Here is a 13,578-nt window from a genome sequence, read left to right on the forward strand (position 1 = left end):
GCATAGTAAAAAATGACTAAGACTCAAAAGGAAAAGACTCGACTCCTTTTCTTTTGAAGTCCTTTGTTCGACGTTTGAGGATTTACCAATCTATTGGCACGACTAAGTTTATGACATGACTCTGATACCATGATAGACGAACACGACTCTCCACACTGATATGATATTGTCCATTTTGAACATAAGTTCTCGTGACTTTACTTTAGGCTCCCCAAAAGACCTCACTCCAATGAAGAGAGTATTATTTGTTGTCAACTGTTATGGGGTTTGTGTCAATGCAGCAACCAGAAGTCTAACACCTTCAATTCTAAGTCTCGATTAAGAGGAGGCGTACTTTGTTCGGGAGGGAGGGAGGTGTTGGATCGATAATATTCTTAAAATAAAAAAATAAAAAATAATAATAATAACTTTTAAACAAATTTAATAAATACCCTTCAAATTTTTAAAAAATTATTATTAATACAATCTACCTCTCTAAAAAAAATTTATAAAAAAATCATCTCGACAAATAAATATTTTAAAATTTTGGATAATCTAAATAAAATAATAAATTAGAAAAAAAAAATAATGAGAAATTCTTTTATATCTTAAATTAAAATTCATAATAAAACCCAAGTTTAGATCAAAGCCCAACGAAATTTCAATTCAGAAATGGGCTTTCTGTAGGCCCAACATGCGTTGAAACGAAGAGCAAAAGCCCATTTTCGTCGGCCCATAACTGTCCTTTTTCCCGGGTGAATCCATTCTTTGAGATTCTCGTCAAAATCCCATCGGTTTCACCATTTTCTTCCTCAAGTTCCGTTTTCAGTTTTCGATCTGAGATCTTCAGTTTGGTCGGAAATGGGGAAAGGCGGAGCCATCTCCGAGAATGTTCTGAAGAAAGTCCTCCTCTCGTACTCATACGTCGCGATATGGATCTTCCTCAGCTTCTCTGTCATCGTCTACAACAAGTTCATTCTGGATCAAAAGATGTACAATTGGCCCTTTCCGATCTCTCTCACCATGATCCATATGGCCTTTTGTTCCTCCATCGCGTATCTTCTCGTCAGCGTCTTTAAAGTTGTGGAGCCTGTGTCGATGTCCCGCGAGCTCTACTTCAAATCCGTGGTTCCGATCGGAGCTCTGTATTCGCTTTCCCTCTGGTTTTCTAATTCAGCGTATATCTATCTATCGGTTTCTTTTATACAGATGCTCAAGGCTCTGATGCCTGTCGCTGTGTACTCGATCGGAGTTACGCTTAAGAAGGACAAGTTTAAGTCTGATACTATGGCTAATATGGTTTCGATCTCGCTTGGTGTTGCGGTCGCTGCGTATGGAGAGGCGAAATTTAATTCCAAGGGTGTGACTTTGCAGCTGTTGGCGGTCGCGTTCGAGGCGACTCGATTGGTGATGATCCAGATTTTGTTGAATTCCAAGGGTATTTCGCTGAATCCCATCACGTCGCTTTACTACGTGGCTCCGTGTTGCTTGGTTTTCTTATCTGTCCCTTGGTTAATAATGGAGTACCCTTTGTTGAGGGATAATTCGAGCTTCCATTTGGATTTCGTGATTTTTGGTACCAATTCATTATGTGCTTTTGCTTTGAATCTTGCGGTGTTTTTACTGGTCGGCAAGACATCTGCTTTGACTATGAATGTTGCTGGAGTAGTGAAGGATTGGTTATTGATCGCATTCTCCTGGTCTGTGATTAAGGATACGGTCACAGCCATTAATTTGTTCGGTTATGGGCTCGCCTTCTTAGGAGTTGCGTATTACAACCATTCGAAGTTGCAGGCACTCAAAGCCGCGGAGGGTCAGAAAAAGGCTCAGCAAGCAGACGAGGAAGCTGGTAGGTTGTTGGAGGAAAGAGAAGGGAATGAAAGGAAGATTGATAGTCAAAAGTAGGCGACTGACAGGCTTGAGCCTTTACGAGGAGTTGTGCAGAAGAGAACATTTCGATGGTGTTGAAAAGTAGCTGCGAAAATCGAATTCATATCTCAACTAAGTTTTGGAGTTTTGGGTTAGGTATGCGTTCTTAGATATATTATTTCTTTTGGTTTCATCTATTTATTATGGGGTTGATGGGGTTGATGGGGTTGATGGGGTTGATTTTAGTGCCTAATGTTGTAGTACAGAATCTATTTCTTTGACTGGAGAATGAACTGTTGTGGATGTTTATGGGATTGAGCTTCCACCAAAATGTTTAACTAATATCTACTATTATTTATGATCTTTTGGTTTTGTTTTGAGGCCCATTTCTAGAAGAACACCCCCCGTTCTCAAGGCACCACGCTGATTTTAAGTGCAACACTGTTATGCTCTTACATCATATGCTTATAGGCATTAGAACAGCTTCCACTAAGTCTCTGCACCTACCCTTTTTTTGTTTCCGGAAAAAGGATTAGGCTCAGGATTGCCTTATAGAATATCGAAATGAAAATAGTGATTTGGGAATGGGGATTTAAAAGAGATCAAGAAAGAGTTCAGCTTTAGCAAATTCAACATGAGAATATCCATTGAAATTGGGATCTTCTTATCCTTATAAAATGATCCCTGGTCAATGAAGAGCTCTTATTTATGCCCACTCTTTCCTTTGCCAATCATTATCAATCCACGCTCTGGAGTAATGTGCAATACAAGAAAAAGCTGAACAAACCCAAAATCTAGCTTAGTTGACTAGCATTTCTCAGCAGCAGATCCCTCATTTGTAGTAGTTTCCATCGCTAGAACTTGTTTGGGTTTCTGTGGCTTATACCATATTGCACAGACTAAAAATGCTACAAAATTTATGGCACTCAGTGTAGCTAGAAGCCCATAGAAACAATCTAACCTAGCATAATTTATGTTGTCTGCAAGCCATCCCTGTCCATCCTTGCTCCCTGTCACCCTCTTCACAACTGCGACCAGAAAACTACTAAGAAAAAACCCAAGTGATAAAGTTGTGAGGAAGAGGCCAGTGCTCAGAGATTTCATTCCCTTTGGGGATTGTGTTATGAAGAAATCAAGCTGGCCAGTATAGATGAAAGCTTCTGCAGAGCCCACCAAGAAGAATTGAGGAATCAGCAAGAACACACTTAAAGGCAAGGTTCCTGTGGATCTACCCACAGCTTTAGCCACTGAGAGTCGTTTCATCTCGACTAAAGCGGCAGCTGCCATTCCTAAAGTTGACAGGATAAGTCCTATGGCAATCTTCTGTAGGTTTGTAAAACCTGTAAAAAAAAAAAAAAAAAAGGACGAATCATGTTTTCCAAGGTTCCTTATTTTATGCATATGGATAGGCACCCTTAGAATTAACTGAACTCGTAATCTAGTTCTTGAAGATTAGCTTGCTTTCTCCAATAGGTATGCTCTTCTTAAACTTTGCAACCTTCAATAAAGTTGTGGTAATTCATTGGAAGTTCATTTCAGATCTTATTATGTATTTGATATTTTTACTTTTTTAAAAAATTACCTTCGTTTCCAAATGTTACTACTAACAGTCACAAAACCTTTAATTTTATGTGCTCTTGCAGATTAACTATTCTGAAAAACCTTTAGAGATGACAAAATTTCTGACAACAACCGGGAATCTCGGTTAGACTGGGAACATGGGCAGAAATAGATATGTAAGGTTTTTTTTCTCTGATTTAATTTCGAGAATGGGAATGGAGGATACTATTAAGATTCTATATTTAGCCGGTTATAATCTTGGTTCGATTTTGTTGGATTGGAGCTTTTTTTTTAATTAGTTGGGACCCCCATTTTTCGTTGGATGTTTCTGTATGGCCTTTTTTTTTCCTCAATGAAAACTTGGTTTCTTACCCAAAAAAAAATAAGATTCCATCTTTACCTGGTTGCCCTTTCCACTTCTTACAAAGAGGCATGACAAGACGGTCATAAAAGGTCAGCGTGATCAATATGGCTGCCACAAAGAAAACAGTTAGAGAACCGGCAGGGATTTGGAAAGCCCCTAAAGATCTTTCCATGGTCGATGCCTGCACCACTGAGAAAGTGATCATCTGGGCATATGTAGTCCAGAAGATTATGGTTGTGGCCCATATTGGTAGGAGCCTCGTCATCATCTTCACCTCCTCTACCCTTGTTACGGAGCAGAGCTTCCATGGATTGTGAGCTGAGCTTACAGATTTCTCAAAATCTCCCTCTGCCACAATTGCAGCCTTGTCCAGAAGTCTAGAAAGAAAAAAAATACATTAATAGCCTTCAAAAACTTACCCTTGTCCACATCTTTATTTACAGGATGTTCCTTTTCAAATCAACTTGTAAAGGTTAAGCCAACAAAACACATACACACAGAAACGGTCTAATCTTCAAGTATTTTTAGGTAGGCCAAAAAATCACTTACTGGAATTGATTTGTGTGATCAACAGTTGATGTTGCAGCAGGATCCTCATATAGCATAGCATCATTGTGTGGAAGTTCCATCTTCCTCTTGTTTATTGCTGCAACAATGACCTGGAAGATATGAACTATTGGACTTCCCATGCTTTTCTTGTATCTATACCTCTTAGTACCACACAGGAATATCAAAACTGCTGTGAACATTGAAACAGAACAAATTCCATAAGCCCAACTGCGTCCCACTTCATCTTGCAAGTAAACAAGCACTGTCACTGCTAGCAAAGTCCCACTGCTGACAAACAAGAAAAATCTGTTGAAGAAATATGCCATTTGAGCCTTCTCTTTGTCATTTTTCTCGTCAAATTGATCGGTCCCAAATCCTGAAACACTGGATTTGAGACCTCCAGTTCCCAGAGCTATTATGTACAGAGGCAAATAAATCATTCCCATTTGAAATCCATTAGCTTGCTTGCAGTTGTGGCTGGCACTAGGATCACAAGGAGGTGGATGTAATTGTGGTAGCTTTGTTATTACTGCTAGAGTTCCAGTTCCCTAATTCATTTTAGCAAATATGGTTGAGATAAGAAAAGACAAAATAAGATTGCCAAATGTCAAATTGACTGGAGAAAATCTATAATTACCAGTGTCTGTATTGAGGCAAAGATTGCTATTGTCTTGTATCTTCCAAGGAACGAATCTGCTAGAAAACCTCCAAGCAAGCAAAGGAGGAAACATGTTCCCATGAAATCTGTGACAATGTTGGCTGAAGTTGCACTAGGCAGATGCAATGTTCCCACCAAGTAAGTCACCAGATTGACAGCTATTCCCATTGTTGAAAGTCTTTCACATAACTCAATCCCTGTCCAAAATTTAATGAGTCTGATTCAGTCTGTAGCAAAAAATCCATCCTCTCTAATGATTTTATCTTTCATTCCGTTATGATTTATTTCTTTATTTGAGTTTTCTTGGAGAAACAAGGATATCCAAAATTCACACCAGAAAGAGAACTTTTTATGTAGCCAAGGAATGTGCACTGGTATTAAATATTCTTCCTTTTGTAGAAAATCGAGTATAATTGAAGATGGGCGAAAGGAGTTGCATTTAAATATGTGCAAAAGATCCAGCTAGAATATTTGTCCTTTTCCCTTTCGAGACATAATGTCATGGACAGTACTATTTGAAGTTGTCTATAGCTTTAGTACCTCGTTAGGGTCCCATCCTCTCACCTCAAGAGGTCGAAAAATATTGATCGAAACTGAGATTGAGCAGGCTCTGAATAGTGAATGTAAACGTGCTAAAGATTTATACCAATCAAAACTTCATAAACCCCAAAATCCTATCTTTCTTGATTAAGATCAACATTTTTTTCTCTGATTCTCTACGAAATTTGACCATCTTGGATCATCCTTCTAAAACATCTCATAAACACCATGGTCATGCCTTGAATCTGCAAATGTAGCTGTTAATAATAGTTACATTGACCATGAAACTCGTTCAAACTCTTCTCACAACTAGATTAGCTATGTATTTCAGTCCGGACAAGGGAAGAATTTGAAGTTCTGGATGATCTAAGACTACCTTTTGTCCAAACTAGATAGCTAGGTGAGATATGGGAACATGTCAAACTATTCTCTTGGACAACCTTATTTAAATTCTTGAAGCTGGTTTTGGTTTCAGTTCTCAGAAACACTTCAAGAAAGAGGTGTGTATCAGAGAGATGAGACAAAATGCAGTACCTACGATAAGAGCAGCAGGGACCCAACCACCAGTTTTAGATCGGTTTGCCGGAAACCCTTTGTAGTCCACAGCATCAGAAACTGTCAAACTTTGTTTTTCATCCTGCAGCCATTGAAAACTTTAATTAGAAAGAAGAAATATTTGAACATTATCCTATTTTGAATTCTACAATGAACTGAAAAGAACTGACCATTCTTTGGTAGAGAATGTAAGCTACGAAGTGAGCCTTATGCTGCTGCTTCAGCTATTCTCCAACTCGGTTTGTTTATGTGCATTGTTGGGATCTTTCCATTATATAGACATTCTTTGGCAAGTTAGATAACTACTAAAAGTATCTATTACAAGGCTGATACAGGTCATATTTGGTCATGATGCTCATTTAAAATTTGTTTCTTTCAAGAATGATATTTGCCAAAAATATCAGGGGGAATGTGTAAAGAAGAGATTGATTGTAAAGGCTACACGACAGGACCATGGGAATCTTAAAATTCAAAACCAATAGCTTTATCATTCTCTGTTCTATCAGGTAAGATCGGGTTTAATTTGAAGATTGTGAAATCAATGACACTCAAGACTTCCTGTGAGTGCTTTTGCTACCCCACTCACTAGCCAAATCCATCTGCCTTTCTTCTTCTATCGTCTAACCCGAGCAAATAAGGATAAGAAACCCAGAGGCAGGTAAGAACTGCCACTCAAGTTGAAAATAAGTAAACATGATTTGGTGTATAATGAGTTTGGTAGAATAGTATTACCACCAAATATTTAAATCCTATAGGAAATGTGTCAAGCCCCTCTTTCACTCGGGTTTCACTATCTCTTTGATTGAAGCAATTCAGACATCCGCCATAGGGTAAACCACCGCCTCTCAGGCCCTAGACTGATTCCACCATAGAGGCCAAAGTAGTTCTAATTGATTATATAGTTTACGTTACACCAATGTAACTCCCAAAATTTTGAATATATTCAAAATGATTCGCGAGGGGTATTATGTTAGGCCTAAGTTAGCTTGTTGTTAGGGGGTATTATGTTAGGTTATGGAGTCGGCTACTTATTTATAACGTACGCAATGGTTATCTGGTAAAGCTTTATATGGTAGATAATTATATACAGTAGATGGTTATATCTAGTAAAACTATATATAGTAAACTGAGCCATATATATCTCCTTAAGGTAGTGCTTATGGAGTCATTCATATAAACTTCTAGCCAATATTCCTCTTTGCATTTTCTCTCTCCTGTTCTTTGTGTTCATCTAGATCGAGTATGTGTTATTGTCCGATCCTTGATAGTCTTAGTAAAATCTAGAAATTTTGTATTTCTTCCACATTTAAACAGGTTCTTACCCTGCTCCCACTGTTGATCTCATTCACACCACCATCTTTCCAAGCATAGTATTGGAAATGTCTTATCCTTCTCATAGTATGATAAAATTGTCATTGGACTAATCATTTTCTCATTGACATCATTTATTTACAAACTCACTTAAGAATTAGTGTTTGAAAACAAAGTTACTGTCAGTATTTTTCCACTTTTAGGTAGCAGATTCTTGGTATCTGAGAACGGGGGAAGGTTCTATGAGATGAGAACTACTGTAAGTTTATCTTTCAAGACAGGTGGAAGCATTGTTGAAGGCCATGTGAGTATCAGTTGATCATGTTATTGTAAGTCAGGCACATAATGATTGCTTTTGAATTGTTTCCAAACATTACATGTTAGTGGGATTAGGAGTCCCCTCCCAAACAAATTATTTGCTCAATTCTTTTATAGACAATATCTGTGTATTCAGTACTCCTCTTTTGAACCATATAATTTTTCAGAACATTTGAAGTGAAGGTTAAGATATTAGGGAATTTGCTTGCTTTCTTTCTCACTTCTATTCACTCTGCTTTGAAAAAAGGGTTTTGTAATTTTGTTCTCATAGTCGTATACAATATCTGACACACTGTTTTAGGTTCAACTCTCGTAACATTCTAATGGAGACTCTATTATGTTGTTCGTCTTGTTAGCTAGCTGGTGTTTAGAATCTTGGTTGAAAATTGAGACGTAGAAGGAGTGTGGTAGTGATTTAGAACAACATGACAGTGTTTAGGTTCTCCAATTTTTGTTTCAGGTCACTCACCGGTCCAATTTTCGTAATATTCTAACGAATACTCTATTACTCTGCTTGTCCTGTTAACTAACCAGTGCTTAGACTCTTGGATGAAAATTGAGACATAGAACGAGTGTGGTAGTGATTTAGAACACTGTGATAGTGTTGAGGATCTCCAATTTTTGTTTCAGGTCGTTGACACAGTTTTAAGTCCAATTCTCATAACACTCTAACGCAAACTCTATTACGTTGCTTGCCCTGTTAGCTAGCTGGTACTTAGAATCTTGGATGAAAGATTAAAATTGAGACGTAGAACGAGGGTGGTAGTGATCTAGAACAGCGTGATAGTATTGAGGTTCCTCCATTTTTGTTTTAGGTCATTAACACAGTTTTAGGTCCAATTCTCGTAAAACAGATATCTACTACAAAGGTAATTTTGAACTTTTTTAATAGGTTAAATATAATATTGCGACTTTCAAAAGAATAATTGACGGTATTTAATCTGAGAAGAAAATGACAAATGCAAAACGAAAATTAGAGCAATTATTAGATCAAAATGGGACAATTGCAAATTAAATATATATCAAAAGCTTGCATCCCTTTTTCTTTATATGCACATCTGCAACCAAGTTCTGACTCGTAGGGTACAAATACAACATTTGAGCTCAATGATTAGAAGCAAAGATTTGCTTTTTAGATGCTCATATCCTTTAAAAATGTTATTAAAAACCCCCCATATAATTTACACGATCTTTAACTACTTTACAAGTTTAACAAAACTCGACATGTGACACCCATTACAAGTCTCAATATGCTTGACACCTATTACAACTGGGACGTTTATTTGGTGTCTTGACCTCAAGCTATGTAGATCTTGACACCTCGTTCTTCGTAAATTCTCAAAGTGAATGTAGATCAGTACAATTACTGTGAGATCCTACATCAACTAGAGAGGAGAACGAGTGGACAACGTCCTCGAAAGAGGGTGGATTGTGAGATCTCACATCGGTTGGAGAGAGGAACGAAACATTTTTTATAAGGGTATAAAAACTTCTATCTAACAGACGGGTTTTAAAAACTTTGAGGGAAAGTTCGAAAGAAAAAATGTAAAGAAGACAATATCTGCTAACGGTGAGCTTAGGCTGTTAGAGACACGTACTCTTTTTGAGGTCGAGAGTTTAAATGTAATTATTGTACTAAAAAGATAGAATAAGAATGAAGCAAAGGGATGCATAGACAGAGACACACAAACAAAAAGAAGGCAGAAAATAATTTAGTACAATGCAATATCTTAGCTTTTGAATGTGGTGAGCACTTTCTACATTACCAACAGACCAGAAAAATGGAAATATCGTACAGCTTCATGCCATTACAGCAACATCCAACGTGAAATAAGTGGATAAAGTCCATAACATGACAATCAAATTAGGGCCTATCCCCTTTCGGTCTCCACTAAACTAAAAAGTTTGCCCGTCCCGTTCAGGACTATGCGATATTAAGAGTATATTTGAACTGACTTTCTAAACGTTTTAAAACGTTTTTGAGCAATTAAAAACTCAATACAAACTTACCTTGATTCAACGATTTGCACGAGTTCTACTAGGAGAGGACTTTCTTCTCGTGAAATAAACATGTTTTCCCCCTCTGTCGCTCTTGATTTTAGTTAAAAAGGGAAGGAAAAAGAAAATCAAAATTTGGTAGGATGAACGAGTTTCCACAAACAATAATTTTTAAAAGGTGAATTATAAGTTTCATGTCAACATCATTGTATGAATTGGATAAGAACAACTTGCTTTATAAGATTGGAAATGAGAGGATTTTAAACCTTAAATGTGAATAACGTCAGCCGAACTTTATGGAGAGATGATCCTAAAAAAAGAAGGTATTGAAAACCATTTATAATGCAACATTATTCATTTATTTGAATAGAAATAAGTATCTACCATTCTTACATGACATCTATCTGAACTTACTTCATTTACTACGACTTCCTTTTCGAGAACATATCTCGTCACCTATTATCCAGTCTCCTGCATAATTTAAGAAAGTTTGCGACTTCGTTACGACCTCTTTCCCTTCTGTCACGCTCCAATCACACCTCTTTCCCTTCTGTCACGCTCCAATCACACCGTTATCAGAATCATAAATTTCACCTTTTAAATGTATTGGTACATATTATAAAAATATATATAAATTACAAAACTATAATTATTCCATACCTATATTATTAAAAAGAAAAACAAATTAAACTATTTAATTAGTTTATTAGGAAGGTAATAAATTTTGAAATATTTTAACAAGTTTAATAGTAATTTGGAGGTGGGTAAATGTTTTAAAACTAAAGAATCAAAACAAACTAGTACATTCGAGTTCCCGTCATACTATGTTTATACAATCTTTATGAACGACCAGTCAAACTATGTTTATACAATCTTTATGAACGACCAAAATATATCATATCGAAGATATCTTAATAACCCAAATACCAAACAACCCACGGAATTAATATTCTTCGACATAAGTGAATGTACAAGAATTTAAAACCATAAACGGAAAAAAACAATTATCATTAAGAACCTCCCAAACATACCATATCTTCCATGGTTTAATAATTGCTAATCATTATGTAATTGAGCAGAGACATTGTAGTCTTAAGCGATCTAGGACTCCTTTTTCCATGGCATGTGAAAGGTCAATAATTGACCCTTCTTTTCACATCTATTATATTATCAATAATGGTGCAAAAATGCAAAGAGATGCTGATGAACAAGCCATGCTTCATTAATCAAATAGAGGCAAACTCACAGGGATAAACATTAGCTTAAACTGTCATTAAAATTGTACGAGTGCTTTGTCTCATTCTTAATGGCAAAAAAGAAGCTCAATATATATAGGTTAATACCAAGGCAGTTTCCCCTAATTGCACAACAACTTCAGTCAAAGCCTCCGGAGCAGCGACCATGACGATCAAAGAAGCCCATCATACCGAACGCCATATAGAACACGCTTCAAATCAACAGCTTCTCAATGGCATCCTGCATTTAAGAAGGAAATACAGTGTATTATCAAGGGGAAATAGATACTTGAGAAAGATGATACCTCACGAAAGATGAGGTAGTAATTACCTTCAGTTGCTGTATCTGAGATTTCAATTGGCTTCCCTCGTTTGTTGTTACAGAGCATGCAATTACAGGTCTAGTGACACCACATGCTCGGCCAAGAGCTTGCTTTGAAGGGACAAATACATAAGGCACATTCTGCAAGTTTGGGTATAAAACCATTATATCATAGAGCAATGAGCACAATTTTTCATCTTGGAACATAAAATTCTATGATATTGAAGTCAGGAAAAGAAATCATCCTACTATTTGGTTCTTATAAGGACTGTATATGATCAAATATCTGCAAATATAACATGACAGTAAAAGGCATTTTCCCTCGAGATCTTTTACAAACAAACCATAATTGAATAATTATCAGCATGAGGCCGAAGATAACTGTTATGGGCGTATTAGAGTGATGTTAGCACCCCCTTACCCCTAAACAAAAAGGTTTTTCTAGGGCCCTCTTATCTCTTGAGCTTGGGTTATGGAAGAAGCCCCTCACGTAAATTGTTTTGAATGGGTTAATCAATCATTTGTCTATTGGCATGGACATAGCACACAAAACCTCGATCCTCAAAAGGAGCGAAGCAACTTTACAGAGTGGGAGAGGTGAAGGAGCGAAGTAATGAGACCGATAGGGAGAGGAGTGAGAAGAGTACTCTTCGTAGCTAGCTCGCAGGTCTAACTCTATCCAAAAAGAGACTCCATAACAAGGCAAAAGGATAAATTCATCTTTTACATCGTAGAATCCAGAAAGAACGATGAAACAAAAAATAGAGAGCTGTTAACTATTGCGTCTGTATAAACGCCAAATTCTTGCATTGTTTACACTAAGGTTTCACTAGTTAAGAAACAGTACAATAAATAGCAGGGGAGATATGGGGATACTTCAATACGTTCATTCACCCATTCGTCAAAATCTCTATACTAACAAGTAACAACAGAAAACCATGACTATCAACCGAAAGTTCAAACAACAGATAGTTTTACCTTATCTTCAGCCAACAATGGAAGATGGAGAAGAATCTCAAGCGGCTCAGTATCAGCAGCCATCACTACAAACTCCGAAATTCCTCTATTCAGCGTCTTAGTGGCTGAAAATCCATCAAAAGAAAACCATTAACCAACGGAAAACAAATAACACCATACAAAATCCTCACCGAATACTTCTTACGAAGCCAGAACGTTGATCAAACGAAACACACTAACTTTAAACAAATCACGCTACCTTCATTCGCGCCCTTCTTGAGCTGCTTGTAGTTAGCAGCCTGCTGAACAAGATCAAGAATAGTAATTGTGAGCTGCGCATCGGCCAAAGGATAGGCTTTGGGATTCACTGCTTCTCCTGTCTGCAAAAACACAACCACCATAAAAATCCATGCAAACGAATGAAACAAAGATCAACGTAAGTTCATCAAACAAAGATACAGTACCATTTTAGATCCAAGAAGAAAGGTAGGGTTTTAACACAACGACAGCAGAATTCGAGGGAAACAAAATTAGGGTTTAAGAGCTACCGGTAAATTCTTGACGATATATGTATGGAAGATATAGAGAAGACTCAAGGTCACTGGGCCGAGACCCTTGGACACTGACGTCTAAATTGGGCCCAAGCCCAATATATCTAACAAGGCCGGCCCAGTTTAGATCTTGGGCTTGGACCATATAATTGTACTTTTGGATCCACTCAGCCCATTAGTGGACCATATAATTCTAAATTTTAAAATACTACATTTTCACATTTCTAAATTTTAAAAATATAAATGTACCAAATAAAAATTAAATAAAAATACCTTTTAAATTTGTATTTTATTTCAAAAATATCCTTTAATTTTTATTTATTTTTTAACAATACCATTAAATTTCAAGGAAAAAAAAACGAATAATAAAAATTGGCTAAATTAATAAAAATACTTCTAAATTTATATTTTATTTCAAAAATACTCTTTAATTTTTATTTATTTTTTAAAAATTCCACTTCGTGAAAAAAAAAAACCAATAATACATTTACTTTCCTACAATTTTTAAAATTAAATAAAAATGGACTAAATTAATAAAAATAATTCTAAATTTGTATTTTATTTCAAAAATACCTTTTAATTTTTATTTATTTTTTAACAATACCACTCAATTTGGAGGAAAAAAAAACAAATAATGCATTTACCTTCCTACAATTTTAAAAATTAAATAAAATTGGCTAAATTAATAAAAAATACGTCTAAATTTATATTTTATTTCAAAAATACCCTTTAATTATTTATTTATTTTTTAACAATACCACTAAATTTCGAGGAAAAAGAAACAAATAATACATTTACCTTCCTACGATTTT

At 36.2% G+C, this 13,578-nt stretch overlaps 2 protein-coding genes and 1 pseudogene across 6 annotated transcripts; 1 reads left to right on the plus strand and 2 right to left on the minus strand.

The window, feature by feature from the left end:
* The first annotated feature begins 746 nt into the window (after nucleotides 1-746).
* On the plus strand, nucleotides 747-7,874 carry LOC111785311 (putative sugar phosphate/phosphate translocator At2g25520 pseudogene; annotated as a pseudogene). 3 transcript variants are annotated; one of them, XR_015422907.1, is made up of 3 exons: nucleotides 747-2,004; nucleotides 3,492-3,584; nucleotides 7,589-7,874. The product of XR_015422907.1 is annotated as a putative sugar phosphate/phosphate translocator At2g25520 pseudogene, transcript variant X3 (transcript). The 3 variants fall into 3 exon arrangements; XR_015422906.1 differs by lacking the exon at nucleotides 3,492-3,584; XR_015422905.1 differs by lacking the exon at nucleotides 7,589-7,874 and having other exon boundaries at nucleotides 3,492-3,731.
* On the minus strand, nucleotides 2,468-9,817 carry LOC111785655 (protein NRT1/ PTR FAMILY 6.2). 2 transcript variants are annotated; one of them, XM_087128298.1, is made up of 7 exons: nucleotides 9,714-9,817; nucleotides 6,245-6,338; nucleotides 6,054-6,156; nucleotides 4,959-5,176; nucleotides 4,322-4,869; nucleotides 3,809-4,149; nucleotides 2,468-3,188 (listed from the first exon to the last, which is right to left on the minus strand). In XM_087128298.1, the coding sequence occupies exons 2-7, from the start codon at nucleotides 6,245-6,247 to the stop codon at nucleotides 2,656-2,658; spliced, it is 1,746 nt and encodes a 581-aa protein (XP_086984424.1). In that variant the 5' UTR covers nucleotides 6,248-6,338; nucleotides 9,714-9,817; the 3' UTR covers nucleotides 2,468-2,655. The 2 variants fall into 2 exon arrangements, with proteins under 2 accessions (XP_086984424.1, XP_023521801.2); XM_023666033.2 differs by lacking the exon at nucleotides 9,714-9,817 and having other exon boundaries at nucleotides 6,245-6,412.
* Nucleotides 9,818-10,899: 1,082 nt separating this feature from the next.
* LOC111785654 (uncharacterized) lies at nucleotides 10,900-12,824 on the minus strand. Its single transcript, XM_023666030.2, has 5 exons — nucleotides 12,680-12,824; nucleotides 12,475-12,595; nucleotides 12,237-12,340; nucleotides 11,268-11,399; nucleotides 10,900-11,177 (listed from the first exon to the last, which is right to left on the minus strand). Exons 1-5 carry the CDS (start codon nucleotides 12,680-12,682, stop codon nucleotides 11,151-11,153), a joined length of 387 nt encoding a protein of 128 aa, XP_023521798.1. The 5' UTR covers nucleotides 12,683-12,824; the 3' UTR covers nucleotides 10,900-11,150.
* Between the last annotated feature and the right edge of the window lie 754 nt (nucleotides 12,825-13,578).

Source organism: Cucurbita pepo, chromosome 11 (assembly GCF_057944985.1).
Source record: "Cucurbita pepo subsp. pepo isolate OVF chromosome 11, ASM5794498v1, whole genome shotgun sequence".
Taxonomy (NCBI): domain Eukaryota; kingdom Viridiplantae; phylum Streptophyta; class Magnoliopsida; order Cucurbitales; family Cucurbitaceae; genus Cucurbita; species Cucurbita pepo.

Excerpts from the sequence above, each read along its gene's own strand:
- LOC111785655 (XM_087128298.1), bottom strand. Across the intron at positions 4,870-4,958 it reads TTGCCTCAATACAGACACTG|GGAACTGGAACTCTAGCAGT; the intron begins GTAATTATAGAT and ends AAAATGAATTAG. Across the intron at positions 3,189-3,808 it reads GAAGTGGAAAGGGCAACCAG|GTTTTACAAACCTACAGAAG; the intron begins GTAAAGATGGAA and ends TTTTTTTTACAG.
- LOC111785654 (XM_023666030.2), bottom strand. Across the intron at positions 12,341-12,474 it reads CAAGAAGGGCGCGAATGAAG|CCACTAAGACGCTGAATAGA; the intron begins GTAGCGTGATTT and ends ATGGATTTTCAG. Across the intron at positions 11,400-12,236 it reads CATTGTTGGCTGAAGATAAG|AATGTGCCTTATGTATTTGT; the intron begins GTAAAACTATCT and ends CCAAACTTGCAG.